This window comes from Lycium barbarum, chromosome 6, assembly GCF_019175385.1.
Source record: "Lycium barbarum isolate Lr01 chromosome 6, ASM1917538v2, whole genome shotgun sequence".
Classification (NCBI taxonomy): domain Eukaryota; kingdom Viridiplantae; phylum Streptophyta; class Magnoliopsida; order Solanales; family Solanaceae; genus Lycium; species Lycium barbarum.
Genome location: NC_083342.1, coordinates 84,074,142 through 84,089,761, shown reverse-complemented (window position 1 = coordinate 84,089,761; position 15,620 = coordinate 84,074,142). Strand labels below are relative to the sequence as shown.

At 39.6% G+C, this 15,620-nt stretch overlaps 1 protein-coding gene and 1 non-coding gene across 2 annotated transcripts; both read left to right on the top strand.

Annotated features, from left to right (window-relative positions):
* The first annotated feature begins 3,106 nt into the window (after positions 1 to 3,106).
* On the top strand, positions 3,107 to 3,212 carry LOC132600983 (small nucleolar RNA R71). Its single transcript, XR_009567437.1, has one exon. It is a non-coding gene; the product is annotated as a small nucleolar RNA R71 (small nucleolar RNA).
* Positions 3,213 to 8,853: 5,641 nt separating this feature from the next.
* LOC132644124 (uncharacterized) lies at positions 8,854 to 9,264 on the top strand. The gene has a single exon (XM_060360682.1). It carries the CDS (start codon positions 8,854 to 8,856, stop codon positions 9,262 to 9,264), a length of 411 nt encoding a protein of 136 aa, XP_060216665.1.
* Positions 9,265 to 15,620: the final 6,356 nt, after the last annotated feature.

Sequence of the window (15,620 nt, the reverse complement as noted above, 5' to 3'; positions counted from 1 at the left end):
CGGCCCTTATCATCAAACGCAAACTTTGCCTCTTTTTCAAGAAGCTTTCACATTGGGTTGGCAATCTTGGAGAAATCTTTGATGAAGCGCCTGTAGAACCCAGCATGTCCCAAGAAACTTCGGACACCTTTGACCGAGATAGGTGGTGGAAGTTTTGCAATCACATCAATTTTCACTTGATCGACCTCGATTCCCTTTTCAGAGATTTTGTGACCGAGGACAATTCCTTCCTTCACCATAAAATGGCACTTCTCCCAATTTAGCATGATATTTGTCTCCTCACTTCTTTTTAGCACTTGACCCAGATAGCCAAGACAATCTTCAAACGAATCACCCACCATAGAAAAGTCATCCATGAACACTTCCAAGAAATCCTCTACCATGTCAGAGAAGATTGACATCATGCACCTCTGAAAAGTGGCTGGTGCATTACACAAACCAAAAGGCATCCGGCTAAATGCAAACATCCCATAAGGACAAGTAAAAGTGGTCTTCTCCTGATCTTCCAGAGCAATGCTGATCTGGTTGTAGCTCGAATAACCATCAAGGAAGCAATAGTAGGAACGCCCTGCTAGCCTATCAAGCATCTGATCAATGAAGGGCATAGGTAAATGGTCCTTGCAAGTTGCTGTGTTGAGCTTGCGATAGTCCATGCAAACTCTCCATCCGGTGACAGTTCTGGTTGGGATCAACTCATTCTTAGCATTCGGCACAACAGTGATGCCTCCCTTCTTAGGAACACATTGGACTGGGCTCACCCATTTACTATCAGCAATTGGGTAAACTACTCCTGCATCTAACCATTTGATGATCTCTTTCTTGACGACCTCTTGCATATTCTCGTTCAGTCGCCTCTGATGCTCTACACTCGGTTTGCTATCTTCCTCCAACTGGATTTTGTGCTCACAGATCCCAGATGGAATACCTCGAATGTCTGCTATGGTCTAACCAATAGCATGCCTATACTCCCTCAACACCTCCAAAAGCTGTAAAATCTGCTCCGCAGTCAATAGGGCTGAAACAATCACCGATAATGTATTGTCCGGACCAAGGAACTCATATTTCAGATGTGATGGGAGCTACTTAAGCTCCAACTTAGGTGGCTCAATGATCGAAGGCTTTGCTGGAGGAGTTGTTCTATTTTCCAGATCAAGATTTAGCTTCTTTGGGTGGTATGAATATGAGCCCAACCCAACAAGTGAATTAACTGTCTCCACATAGCCTTTCATGTCTTCTGCATCGAAATTCATAAGAATACCAGATAGAGCTTCACCCAAACTTTTTTCTTCCATCTTGAACTCCACTGCTTCATCAACAACATCAAACGAATCAATTACCGAAATACTCTCGTAAGCACTTGGTAACTTCATCCCTTTGCTAGCCTGAAAAGTCACTTCTTTATCGTTGACTCGGAACTTGATTTCATTTTTCTCCGAATCCATCAGAGCTCTCCCTGTAGCAAGGAAAGGTCTACCCAGAATAATAGGAATGTCCCGATCAACAGCACAGTCAAGAATCACAAAATCAGCGGGCAACATAAAATCACCAACCCGCACAAGTACATCATCAACCACCCCCAACAGGTCTTTTGATAGACCTATCAGCCATTTGTAACCTCATAGTAGTCGGCCTTGGCATCGCCAAACCTGATTGTTTGTATATAGCAAGAGGCATCAAATTAATACTCGCCCCACTATCACACAAAGCACGAGCAAAATCATGGTGCCCAACTGAACAAGGAATGGTGAACGCTCCAGCATCTCCCTTTTTCTAAACAGTTGTATTTGAAATGATAGAACTCACAGTGTGAGTCAAACTCACGATTTCATATTGAACCATCTTCTTCTTGGTCAGCAGATCCTTCAAATATTTAGCAAAATCGGGCATCTCCTTGACAGCTTCCAAGAAGGGAAAATTTAGAGATAGCTGCTTCAACTGATCATAAAACTTCTCGAACTTAGCATCTTCCTTATTCTTTACCAACCTCTGAGGAAAGGGAGGTTTAGATTTGAAAAGCTGCGTCAAAAGGCCGAGAGCCCCTTTTACAGCCTGCTTGCTTGTGTTATCAGCTTCCTTCACCATCTCTGGAATATCAGCAACCTTCTTGTTAGTAGGATTCTCATCAGCAATGATGGGTGCTTCAGACTGCACCTCCTCCTCTTCATCTATCGGCTCAAGATCAATCACCTTCTCATCAGCCCCCCGGAGTATTTTACCACTCCTAGTAGTGATGGCAAACATACGGTCTACACCACCTCCCCCATTCTTTGGATTTGGAATAGTGTCACTCGGAAGTCCTTCCTTTTTAGGAGGGTGTTGCTCTCTAGAAATATCCCTCATCTGTGACTGAAGCTTCTGAATAGCCATTGTATGGGAACCTACTGTTTCTGTCAGCCCAGATAAAGTCCTTTCAGACTTAGATTGATTTGCCAGAATCTTCTTAAGCGTTGTTCCAACCTTCGAACTACCTTGCTCTGTTGACTGCCCTTTCGGTGGTATATAAGGATTGGAACTCTTGTTCCCGAAATTTTTGTTGTTGTTGTAGCTCCCTTGGTTCGCACCACCATAATTATTGTTGTAGTTCCCAGAGTTGTTGTAAGCACCTTGACCTTGCTGAGGTCTCCATTGATTCTGATCCTGATTCTGATAGCCACTCTGGTAATTCTGTCTTTGGTAACCCCCTTGAGAGTGTTTAACATAATTAGGATCTTCACCCTGCATAGGTGGCCCATCATGGAACGGACCATCTTGAGTATGGTACATCCCTTTTGGCAAAACTGTATCATCCTCACAAATATTTACTTTCTTGATTTGGGATTCATCAAACTTCTTCGTTAGCAAGGAGATATTTGTTGCAAGTTCTGCCAATGTTTGCTGGGTGTCTTGATTCTCCTTTACAATATGCTGGATCATAGCACTACCATATGGTACCACATCAGCATTGTTTGAGTGCCAAGCCTGATTATGAGTCGTCAGCTTGTTAAGTATGTTGGTCACTCGTCGAAAGGTTTTGTTCATGAAACAACCATCAGCTGCATTATTAGCAACTGACTTTGTCACTGGATCTAGCCCTCGGTAGAACTTCTCCATTAATATGTGTTCCGGAAAACCATGATTCGGGCTCTTCTGCAAATACTCTTTGAATCTCTCCCAGGCTTCATATAGTTGTTCCCCCGGTCGCTGCTTGAAGTAATATATCTTGTCACGAATTTCAGCCTTCTTGCTAGGGGGGTACCATTTTGTGAGAAGAGTAGTCACCATCTCTGCCCATGAAGTAATCGAATTTCGGGGCAGCTTCTCAAACCATGTTCTTGCCTCCCCGGTTAAGGAATATTTGAATAACCTCAACCGAATAGCATCTTGTGGAACGTTGTTCTGGATGTGATTAGCACACACATCCACAAAATTCTGTAAATGACGTTGAGCGTCATTCTCGGTAGAGTTCCGTAAGTATCCCTCAAGCTTCAACAACCGGTATAGAGAGGAATCAATTTTCACGCTAGCAGCTACAACTCGAGGCTGAACAATAGCATATGCATAGTCCTCCTCTGCAACAAGATCAGTGAAAATATTCTCATCATTTGATTCATTCGCCTGATTGTTCAACCGATTCACCTGGTTGCCAGCACGTTGATTTTTCTGATTCTGATTCATGTTCGCCTGGTTTACACAGAGTAGCAAACAAGGTGTGATGGAATAAGCAAAAGACTTCAATATAGCAAACACTATTTAGCAATTTCAAAACCGTATTCCCCGGCAACGGCGCCAAAATTTGATACGCTCAAATTACATCTATTAATGGTATAACGCGGACGTTGTCAAATATAGCAACCTAACAAGGTTGGGGGCGAATCCTACAGGGAATATGGTGTGAAAAGGTTACTAAAATCGTAGGATGCTAAACTTAGGTCTAATGTCTTAATCCGATGATTTTGGTAATAGTTGGTTTTTCTATAACTAATTGTTATCTATTGCTTTGGTGGAAATTAATGGTAAACGAAACTAAGGTTGTGTCCCCGTTAGATAGAGTGTATGATCATGGGTATTGATCTCGATATACTTCTAATGGATCATTATATGAATGCACTTAATCTCTATATGAATCTCTACTATTTCCCAATAAATAAAGATTATGTCTTTCTATGATTTTCCCAAATATAAGAAAGTAACTATGAAGAACGATTAATCATGCCAAGTAAATTATTCTTATTCCTAAGTGAATTTATTAAACAAAGTTTAGAGTTTTGGGTCCTTGTTAGTTATTCTTACCGACCCTAATTATTTTTCCAAATAAATCAATGTTTATGGCTTTAATCAATGTTTGCAACCATTAATTATGAATGAAGAATGAAGAATAACTAAACCCTAATAATCCATTATGTGTGTATCAATCACAACCCAATCACACAACACCCATCATTGGGTTCACAACCCTAGTAAGGGAAATTAGCTACTCATGGAGGAAGAAGAACAATAAGAAATAAGGGGGATCATAATGCTTACAATTGATTGCTTGGACTTGAGAAATCACTTGCAATTGTTTGTAATCTCCAAAAGATTACAAAAATATGAGTAACTAATGCTAAGGAAAATAAAAACTGAGTTTTGTAGTAATGTAATTACAAGAAACCTAAAATCAGGTATTTATAAGAGTCAAAACCGTGCAAAATTGGATTGACAAAATTTCCCTGGACGGAACAATGTACGGACCGTACATTTTATACGGTCCGTAGAATCAGTGACAGTCTTCCGTAAAATCTCTCCAGTTGTCAGATGCACAATCCACTTTTACGGACCGTAAATATTATACGGTCCGTATAACTTGCCCGTAAATCCTCTTCTCTTTAAGACTCTTCTGGAATCAACATACGGTGAGTTTTACGAATCGTAAATATTATATGGTCCGTACTTCTGCCTGGACTTCCACTTCATGTCTGAACCCTTTCTGTTAAGCATCTACGATGGATTTTACGGACCGTGAATATTCTACGGTCCGTATGTTCCTCCGTATAGATCAGGCTCCAGTTAGTTTTCTTTTCTTTGCACAACTTTTTACTCCATTTTCATGACTTGCTCCCGAAATACGTTAAACATCTGCAACATGTCACAAACACATTGAAAAGACCAAAACTTGCTTAAAAACAAGTAAAACTTATAGCCAAAAAGTATCGAATGCGCCATAATTTCACGGCACATCACCCAACATTAGAGTCTATGTCCCTCTTTACTTCCACACATATCAAGTATGCCTCACAACTAAGTCTTGTATTACTAAGATGCTACATTTTTCTATATATTATCATTAACAGTAAATCATACATCAAGTTTCATCTAAGTACTGTCGTAAGTTTATATCACAATTCAAGTCTAAACTCATTATCCTTCCTTTCTCTGATGATATGTGTCACAATAAAAGAGAATTAGGTACAACACATATTACAACACAACAATTCAGGTAACAAGTCTAATCAAAATAACAGGGAAACAATCCATCATCAACAACAATCAACCTAATATAAATCCATCCGGAATCAACACAGTATGAACACAACTACACCTTCAACTATTGCTTAAATAACGGCGACAAGCCCACATAATCAGAAGTCATACGAACCTAGCTAAAGTTCAACCAAAATGCCATATCCGAAGGCCTAATCATGCTTTCTGCCATCAATTCTACATAATATACGCTTTGCTAATCAAAGGCTAACTAAAGTAAGCCGTAACCTACCTGGATGCCGAGCAACAGTCTCGAATCGTCAAACGTTAGACTTGCCTTCCTCTTTGGAGAACCTCGAAATGATTAACGTCTATCAAATATGATTTCTATGTCAGAATAAGAATCTAAGGATACCTATATTGCCATAGTTTTACCCAAAATTCAAAAATGGACTCAAAATAGCCAAACCCAAGCCATGAGGGAAAAACTATAATCTTATCGCAAATTCAGGTACAATATAGTCAAAATAGTACTCTATGAGCCTAAACGAATCCAACGATACCCATATTGCTATATTTAAAAAAAAAACAAAATACCCCTACAATGTGAATCCGGGTTCATGAGGGTAAAAAGGGAAACTTAGTGCACAATTATATTACCCATCATCTAGTTAACCTTCAATCTTAATTTCCTGAAATTTTATTCATCACAAGATATCCAAATTCATCTTTTCTATTTTTAGCCCTAAGGTTCTTAACCCATTAGTTCTTCACAATTAGCGTGTAGGATGACTATGAGGAGATGATGATAATCGACAAATAAATAATGAACACTAGGTTAGAATCTTACCCCAAAGTACTTGTGAATCCTCTTCCATTGTTATCTCCCAACCCTTCAACTATTGAAGGTTTCATAAATTCTTAGGTTCTAATTTTGCACCACCATTAATGGAGCTTAAGCTTATCATGGAACTTGAAGAAGAAAGGAAAAGGAACAAATAAAGGTGGGGACTTACGCTCAAAGATACTTTTATCAATGAAGGAAATGAAGTTTGCCTCTTTCTCTCTTGAAAACTAACTTTGGGGTCTTTTGGGTACTGGTTCGGAGTAGGAATATAAAAATAGGGTATTCTGCCCCCGTCTGTCGCTGCGCGGTCAGTAGGTACGCTACAGTGGACCCGCTATAGGGGCCACGGATCTGCTATAGCGGACCTGCTGGAACAGCCTGAACGAAAGTGGTCATAACTCCCTTATAAGGAGGAGAAACGCGACGATTCTTTTTGCTATAGCTTCGTAATTATTCTACGGATCTAATGGTTCAAACCTCACACAAAACAAAGGTCTTTTGATCAATCTGGACCTTTTTTTAGCCAAAGACCTAGGGCGAAAACATCGAATACGAGCACGACAAAACCCAAACCCAGCTGAAACTCTTCAGAAACTCACCAAACTTGTGGACAAGTTCAAAATCATCATATTAACTTGTTGGAACTTCCAAAACATTGACACGGGGTCATCCTAACCCGACGTTGACCGTGGTCAACTCTAACTCGTTAACTTAACTACCATCTCCATCAATGACTCAATTTGAACTGGAACCTTGCGGGAACCAACCCAATGACTTCATTAAGTCATAGATCATACTAACGGGACTTGGGGAAGGGTCAACAAGTTTAAATGGGTCAAAACACTATAACAACCAAATAGGTTGTTACAGTTGATAAGTCTACTAAAGGAGTATGTGGACATCTTCGCATGGTCATACGCTGACATGCTTAGATTGAGCACTAGCGTAGCATCAACCCAGTTACCCATCAATGCGAGTTTTACCCCCCGTAAAACAGAAAATCCAACAATTCTAGCTGGATCTCAACATCGGTATTAAGGACGAGGTAAAAAAGCAAATCAAATCAGGAGTGGTAGAAGTGACTTCATACCCTACATGGTTGGCCAACATAGTGTCGGTACCTAAGAAGGATGGAAAGATACGGATATGTATGGATTACCGGGACCTCAATCGAGCCAGTCTCAAAGATAACTTTCCACTCCCAAACATCCACATACTTATAGACAACTGCGCTAAGCACGAGCTATAGTCGTTCATGGATTGTCTTACGGGTTCTCATCAAATCCTAATGGACAAAGAGGAGTCGGAAAAGACAGCCTTCATCACTCCATGAGGAGTGTATCATTATAGGATAATGCCATTCGATCTCAAAAATGTCGGTGCGACTTACATGAGAGCTATGACTACCATCTTCCACCATAGGAATATTGAACTATACATGAATGATGTCATCATCAAGTCAAGAGAAAGTTCAGAGCATACCACACAGTTAAGGAAATTCTTTGACAGACTCCAAAATTTTAATCTGAAACTGAACCCAGCTAAATGTGCATTCGGAATACCTGTCGAAAAATTACTTGGATTCATAGTCAGCAGAAGGGGCACAGAACTAGATCCAGCCAAGATCAAAGCGATCCAAGAGTTACCTCCTCCCAAAACCAAGAAGGAAGTCATGAGCTTCCTGGGATGACTAAATTATATTAGACGATTCATAGCCCAATCTACCATCATTGTGGAGCCCATACTTAAGCTCCTGAAGAAAGATGCACCTACAAAATTGACAGAGAAGTCTCAAGAAGCTTTTGATACCATCAAGAGGTATCTGTCCAATCCACCCGTTTTAGTACCTCCCAGGCCTGGGAGTCCACTTTTGCTATACCTTTCAGTTTTAGAAAATGCCTTTGGATGTGTGGTAGGACAACATGATGAGGCAGGCAAGAACGAGCGGGCCATATACTATCTAAGCAAGAAATTCACCTCCTGCGAGGCATGATATACGCCGGTGGAAAAGACTTGTTGTGCCCTGACATGGGTGGACCACAAGTTGAGGCAATACTTCTCATCATATACCACCCACCTCATATCCAAGATGGATCCACTGAGTTATATTTTTTGCCAGCACATGCCCATCGGGAAGCTGGCCAAGTGGAAAAGGTTGCTAAGTGAATTCAACATTGTGTACATAGCACAAAAGGTCGTTAAAAGACAAGCCTTGGCCGACTTGCTAGCTGAAAGCCCAGCGGATGAGGATCTTGAGCCCCTTCAAACTCATTTCTTGGACGAGGAGTATTAGCCATAGAAGAAGAAACGACAGAGCCTTACACGGGATGGAGATTGTTCTTTGATGGGTAGGCTGTCAACTACAAAGGTTTCAGAATTGGCGCAGTTCTGATATCAGATAATGGGTAACACTACCGAATGGCTGCAAAGCTCAAAGTCCGTTGTACCAACAATATTGTCGAATATGAGGCTGGAATCCTAGGCCTCAGGATGGCATTGGATATGGATATCAATGAATTACTGGTCATAAGAGACTCTGACTTGCTGATCCATTAAGTGCAGGGAGAATGGGCCAAGGAGAATGGGCCACCAAAAATGACAAAATCTTGCAGTATGCGAACTTGGCACAAAGGTTGTGTAAAATGTTCACAAAGATTGAATTCAGGCATACTCTAAGAGATCAGAACGAGTTTGCCGATGCGTTGACCAAGATAGCATCAATGATTCAGCATCCTGAAAGCAGTCACATTGACCCTCTGCAGATAAGCCTGAAGGAAGAGCATGCCTATAATTCCCTCATGGAAGTAGAGCCAGATGGAAAACCATGGTACAACGACATCAAGATGTATTTGGAGAAACGAGATTATCCCGAAGGTATCACAAGTGGGCAAAAGAAAACCGTCAGAAGAATGGCCAACAGTTTCTTCCTGAACAAGGAAATACTATACAAACGGACATCGTACTTGGGTTTGCTCTGATGTGTGGACGCCATCGACCCCACGAAACTGTTGGAAGAAGTACATGCTGGGACTTGTGGGCCTCATATGAATGGATCCGTGTTAACCAAGAAAATCCTCCGGGCAGGATATTACTGGATGATAATGGAAAGTGACTACTGCAAGTTTGTACAGAAATGCCATCAATGTCAAATTCACGGCGATTTAATCAAAGTCCCACCAAGCGAGCTCAATGCTATGAGTTCACCCTGCCCTTCGTCGCTTAGGGTATGGATGTCATTAGACCCATTGAACCTGCCACTTCAAATGGGCATCGATTCATTTTGGTTGCCATTGACTACTTCACTAAATAGGTGCAAGAAACATCATACAAATCAGTGACGAAGAAACTAGTAGCTGATTTGTGCGTAACAACATCATATGCCGCTTCGACATACCCGAGTCCATCATAACGGATAACGGGGCAAATCCAAACAGCCATTTGATGAAGGATATCTGTGAGCAATTCAAGATTAATTATTGGAACTCAATAACTTACCGACCACAAATGAATAGAGCTATGGAAGCGGCCAATAAGAACATCAAGAGGATATTGAGGAAGATGACGGATAACTACAAAGGTTAGCATGAGCAACTGCTGTATGCTTTATTGGGATATCACACGACAGCCCGAACTTCGACAGGGGCAACTCCTTGTAACGGTTCGCATTTTCGCAGGAGGGGTTAGCACTCGGAAAAGCTACTTCAAAATCGTTGGTGCTCTTTTGGACTTTGTTTTAAAAGAGTCGCCAACTAATTTTTAGGAAAATAGGAAAACCAGTTTTGAAGGGTTTATTCATACACCATGAAAAATCTTTCTTAATCCAAAGTTATAGATAAGGGTTCTGGTGATCCCCTTGGGAAGGTGTTAGGCACCCTAGTATTAAGGATCCGTACTATACGCCTGACCTTCGAATTCCAATGTGTGAGTATTTGCATGAACTGTTTATTTGGTGTTTATTTCCCATAAGAAAAGTATGTCATTTTACATATCATTTTGAAAAGATTTGAATGTATTCCCTTTACATATAGGATATTTAGGTTCGGATTTATAATATTCGGATATAATTAGTTCCTTTTATATATAAGGATAGTAGCAGTTTTTGTAAAGATACAAAAGTTCATTTAAAGTATGAGATAAATGAGTTTTGTCCATGCTTGACTCATACATAGTCCAGGTTAATCAGTTTAATACGTTTTTAGAATGTCCTTATCTAAAACTTTGTGTTTGCAAATGATTTACACGAATTTAACTTATAAGGGGTTTGTTTTATATAATCTAACTAATTTTTTGGTCCTAGAATTTTAACTTTACGCCCAATTGTTTGTAAAATAAAAGTAACATTTTTTGTGCGCTTGGGTCCAAACTTATGTTTTTTCTAAAAAAATTAGTTAAGATCTGTTGGGTTTTTAGCCCAGAATCTCATTTTTCCCTTTAGCTACTGGGTTCATCCCAAAACGTGTTTTCCCTCCTTTTTTCTGGAAAATTTTGGTTAAGTGGGACTTTAAAAATGTGATTTTAGGTTGGGCCTTAGCCCTCAAAATTCCAATTTTTAAACTAGGTCCAGTCCAGAGAAAAAACTTGCATTTTGGTACATGAATACTATATTTCTTAGGACTATTCTGGATGTACAATGCAATTTCGGTAGTAATATTCCATTTCAGTTGGAAAATGCAGTCAGATGTTTGGGGCAGTGTAAGTGATCAAGGGGTAGTAACTCATATCACGGGAGGAAACTTTGCGCAGAGTTCTATTACTATTAATGGGTGGCTCCGCGATTTCTTATGGGCACAGGCATCCTAGGTAATTCACTCTTATGGTTCTTCATTATCTACATATGGCCTTTTTTTCCTAGGTGCTCATTTTGTCTGGGCTTTTAGTTTAATGTTTCTATTCAGCGGACGTGGTTATTGGCAAGAACTTATTGAATCCATCACTTGGGCTCATGATAAATTAAAAGTTGCTCCTGCTACTCAGCCGAGAGCCCTGAGCATTATACAAGGACGTGCTGTAGGAGTAACCCATTACCTTCTGGGCGGAATTGCCACAACATGGGCATTCTTCTTAGCAAGAATATATATATATAGATAGATATTCCAAAGAAAAAAATTGTTTCTGACATTTAAAAGCATACTACATTTACACGCAATTTTGAAATTATTTTTTTCTACCAGGATTTAGAAGAAATCTTTTGGAAAACTGAGTTTAAAACAAGAAAATGGAAAACTGAGTTTAAAACAAGAAAACGTTCTTTTGGTTAAAGAAGAAAAAACGTCAAGCTTGGTTTTTCTTTGTTTAGGAAGACGATAGCAATATTTTCAGTAAATGAACTAATCCTTTTCATTCTTTTTTCCTGATTTATTTAGCCATTTTTATTCTTTCAAAAAAAAAAATCGTTTATATTAAGCCGAGCTTTGAAAATCACGTGGGGGCCTAAAGTCGAAATAAACGGCATATGTACCATTTGCCTAAGATGTCTAATTCAAACCATAAATGATTCCAATAATAGTGTGAGTTGTTTTACAACATACAAATACAATACAACACTTTAATCAACAAAAGAAAGTGGCATGATCAAATTAAAGGAGGAGGGATAGAGAAGGGGTGTGCCTGTCACGACCCGACTCGGGGCCGCGACGAGCACCCGGTGCTAGCCCACCCGAGCACCCTCATAGCTTACTCTTATACTTACATCTAGGTGAGCCACAAAATTATACATACATTTCCATTCATTCGTCAACTAGTCCCAATTGGACAACAGTACATTTATATCACCATAGGCATCTATGCCACATCAATGTACATGGGCCAACGTGGCTGACAAAATGATACACAAAACATAGGCCGACAAGGCCGGACATGTCTAACCATATACACATGACTACGAGCCTCTAGGAAAAGTATAACATATCACATGAGCGGGACAGGACCCCGCTATGCCCATAATTATATACACAAAAGAATAAGCACCCAAAAGCTATGGCTCCGAAGGAAATGGAGCTCCGCTATGTAATCTCTGATAAGCAGCTATGGATCAAGTTTGTCTCCCTGTGCACCTGCGGGCATGACGCAGCGTCCACAAACAAAAGGACGTCAGTACGAAGAATGTACTGAGTATGTAAAGCATGATTAACATCAATATAGAAGCATCATAGACAATATATGAAGTGGCATAGGAGGGAAGACAATAATATCATCATCATGGCACTTACCTGCCTTTCATAGGAACTTTCCATTTTTCATGCGTATTTCATAATAGTGCTCGTATTCGTATACATGCCCCTATTCGCATTCATATACATAGTCTTTTCACATTCATATTCATATTATATACATAGCCATACACTTATATACATACATAGCGTACCCGACCATAAGGTTCGGTGTTTCATACATACTTGGCCAACCAAGGCTCAATGTTATTTCTACCTGGCCCTACCAAGGCTTCAGGGTTATCCGTACCATCTGCAGATGTGTGCGCGCGTTACGTAATCATATACATACATATATATATATACATCCATATACATATATTCTACCCGGCATTATAAGCTCGGGGTGTCATTATAGCCCTTCATAGGCACATGTGAATACAATAGCCCGTAGGCACCTTTAGCATCATTATTATTATCATCATCATCACTAACATCATCGTTTTCGCTACATCTCTATCTTATGCTTACTCGTCAAATGGGGCACGTAGTACATTCGTAGCACGTATCGAGGATCGTGAGCTTATGAGCTCGGAGTGTCAATCACTTGAATGCAACATACTCATATAGAGGATTTAAGAGTTTGGCCAAGGAACCATGCCTTATGAAAGAAGGGTTAGCCTTACATACCTTTTCGTCAGACTATTCTACACTTCCACGCTTCCTTCCAATGCTAGTGTCTATACCTTCATTAATATCATAATAATGGCCATTAGTCATTCACGTTATCCACATTATTTAGATTCCTTAGTTTGCCTCTAATTCACCCATATTCATGGTCATAACATCCAACTTCGTCCATTCGTCTAAAGTGTCTAGTTCATGATCTTAGTACCATTTTTAATGCATTCATATCACAACACAACAACATTCATGATTCAATTCAAACTATTCCTCAAAATGTCACTATTCATCATTCATGACCTACTTGACCATATTTTCTACAATCCATGTACTTCAACTCTTCAATACCTTAAACATCATGTGAAAATCATGAATCTTACCTTAGAAGTTGTAGGAACAAGCTTTGGTTAATAATACTCTAATTTGAGCAAAACCCTAGTTTTCCTCCATTTGCATTTCTTGACTTGAATGGTATTTAATGGCTTGCTTACACTTGCTTCACTTGTTTATGTTGTTGGTGACTTATAATCCTTGAAAACTTATGAAATAAATGTAGAGAGATGATTTTAGAGGGAAGTGGTGTAATGTAGAAATGAAATAAAACAAGTCTTGGTCCTCATATTTAATGAATTGAAATTCTGTGCTGAGGTGTACAGTGGTCGTCCATGGAGGTTTACGGTCCGTATTCCAGTTTACGGACCGTCCCTCGTGGTCGTCTTTAACCTTAAGTAGAACCAGAAACTTTGGTTGCATGCATGGTGATTTACGACCATGGTTTACGGGCCGTAAATCACTTTACGGTCCGTCCACCAGGTCGTATGTTACCACTTCTCAACTGGGCAGAAATTTTGAAACCTTGCATGGCAATTTACGACTGCCAGTTTACGGACCGTATTCCATTTTACGGTCCGTATTTTGCACTTTACGACCACTGGGCAGTTTTGCCAACTTTCAACTTTTCACATTTCTCGACTTTTCATTCTAATCATTCTCGTCCATGTACGCACATTGCTCATGAAACATTATACACTCGCACTCTTCGCACACATCACTAGTTCGTTTACTTGCGTGCCAACGGGAAATTTTCCGAGGTGTAACAGTGCCAAACCCCTAGTTAACCATTTTTACCCATGGTTGGGCCTTCATGCCATTTTCACCCATGAATGGGCCCTCAATAATATTAGCTTCCATTTCTTTCAATCGGACTCAATAATTTTTTAAGGAAATTTTCCTACTGGGCCTTTGGCCAAATAGGGTGGCTGGATTTCGGCCCAAATGGCCATACACTAAAAGGGGGAAAAGAAAAAGGACCCAAGTTAGTCTACGCTTGCCAAACCTATCAGAAGTACAATTATACACATAACTATATATATCAAATTTGGTTACAAAGTGCAAAATTAAAGTACTCGATTGTATACTATTGGTTTCGCTGATTTGGAACTCATACCATATAAGGAAAAAGGTTGTCACCACTCGAATTCCCGACGCCACACAAGTTCCAAGGGGTTTCATGAACCCTAGGCATGGCTGGACATCGGGGAATGGCTAAGACCTATCCCCCCGAATCACCTCAACTCCCCAAACCAGTGTTGCCATAAGATACAATCAGAACCCCATAATTGTGCACAAGCATCACCACGTATGGAAGTAATTTAATTACAAACAATACAACAAATAAACTCAAAGTCATAATAAAGAGACTGAGACAGGTATAGCGGTGTAATGATATGAAAAATAACATAATAACTTCAAAAAACACTTAATCAATAAATGAATCAAACGAAAATCATCCTCTTTTCCTTTACTTTTTGGGGTTTAATGAAAACTGGCCTATTTCTAATTAAACCTAGATTGGGCTGGGTAACTAACTTGTTCCCTTATATACACATAGTATACTATGATATATACATGTGATGTGTATATCAGGTGTATACTATATGTATATCCCTCTTCCTTTTCATTAGCCTATGCATATTCTGTGTATATTCATACTCTTTGTATTTAACTTTTAGACTCAAGATCATTTCATTCACCTAAATAGTCCCTGCCCCCTTAGAACAGTGTTCAAGATAAAATCAAAGCTAATTCAAGTCTAACTTAACTCTTTTACATATCAAATAAATGATTCACCACCTTCACATGTTAACAGGCCTCATAGTAGTAAGTGTGAGAACTGCTTAATGCAATAACAGAACACAGTAGAGAGATGTAGGTAAAGAGAAAAATCATACAACTTATGATCACAAAGCAAGGTTGGAATACCAAGAAATCTGAATTCAAACAACACTAAATGAATTGAGACTGAGCAAATTTATATTCCCAGGGAAACCCACAGAAATGAGCCTTTGTTTTAATCAACAGTAGTATTAGCATATACACAACAAGATTTCATGTGAGTTGCCACTTAGGTAAAAGAGAAAGGAGCAGTTATGTATATCACCAAGCCCTACAGAAAAAAGGAATGACATAAGGTTTCAAACAACTCTTTGTAACTCAAAGTT

Excerpts from the sequence above, each read along its gene's own strand:
- LOC132644124 (XM_060360682.1), top strand. The coding sequence starts at position 8,854 with ATGGGCCAAGGAGAATGGGCCACCAAAAATGACAAAATCTTGCAGTAT.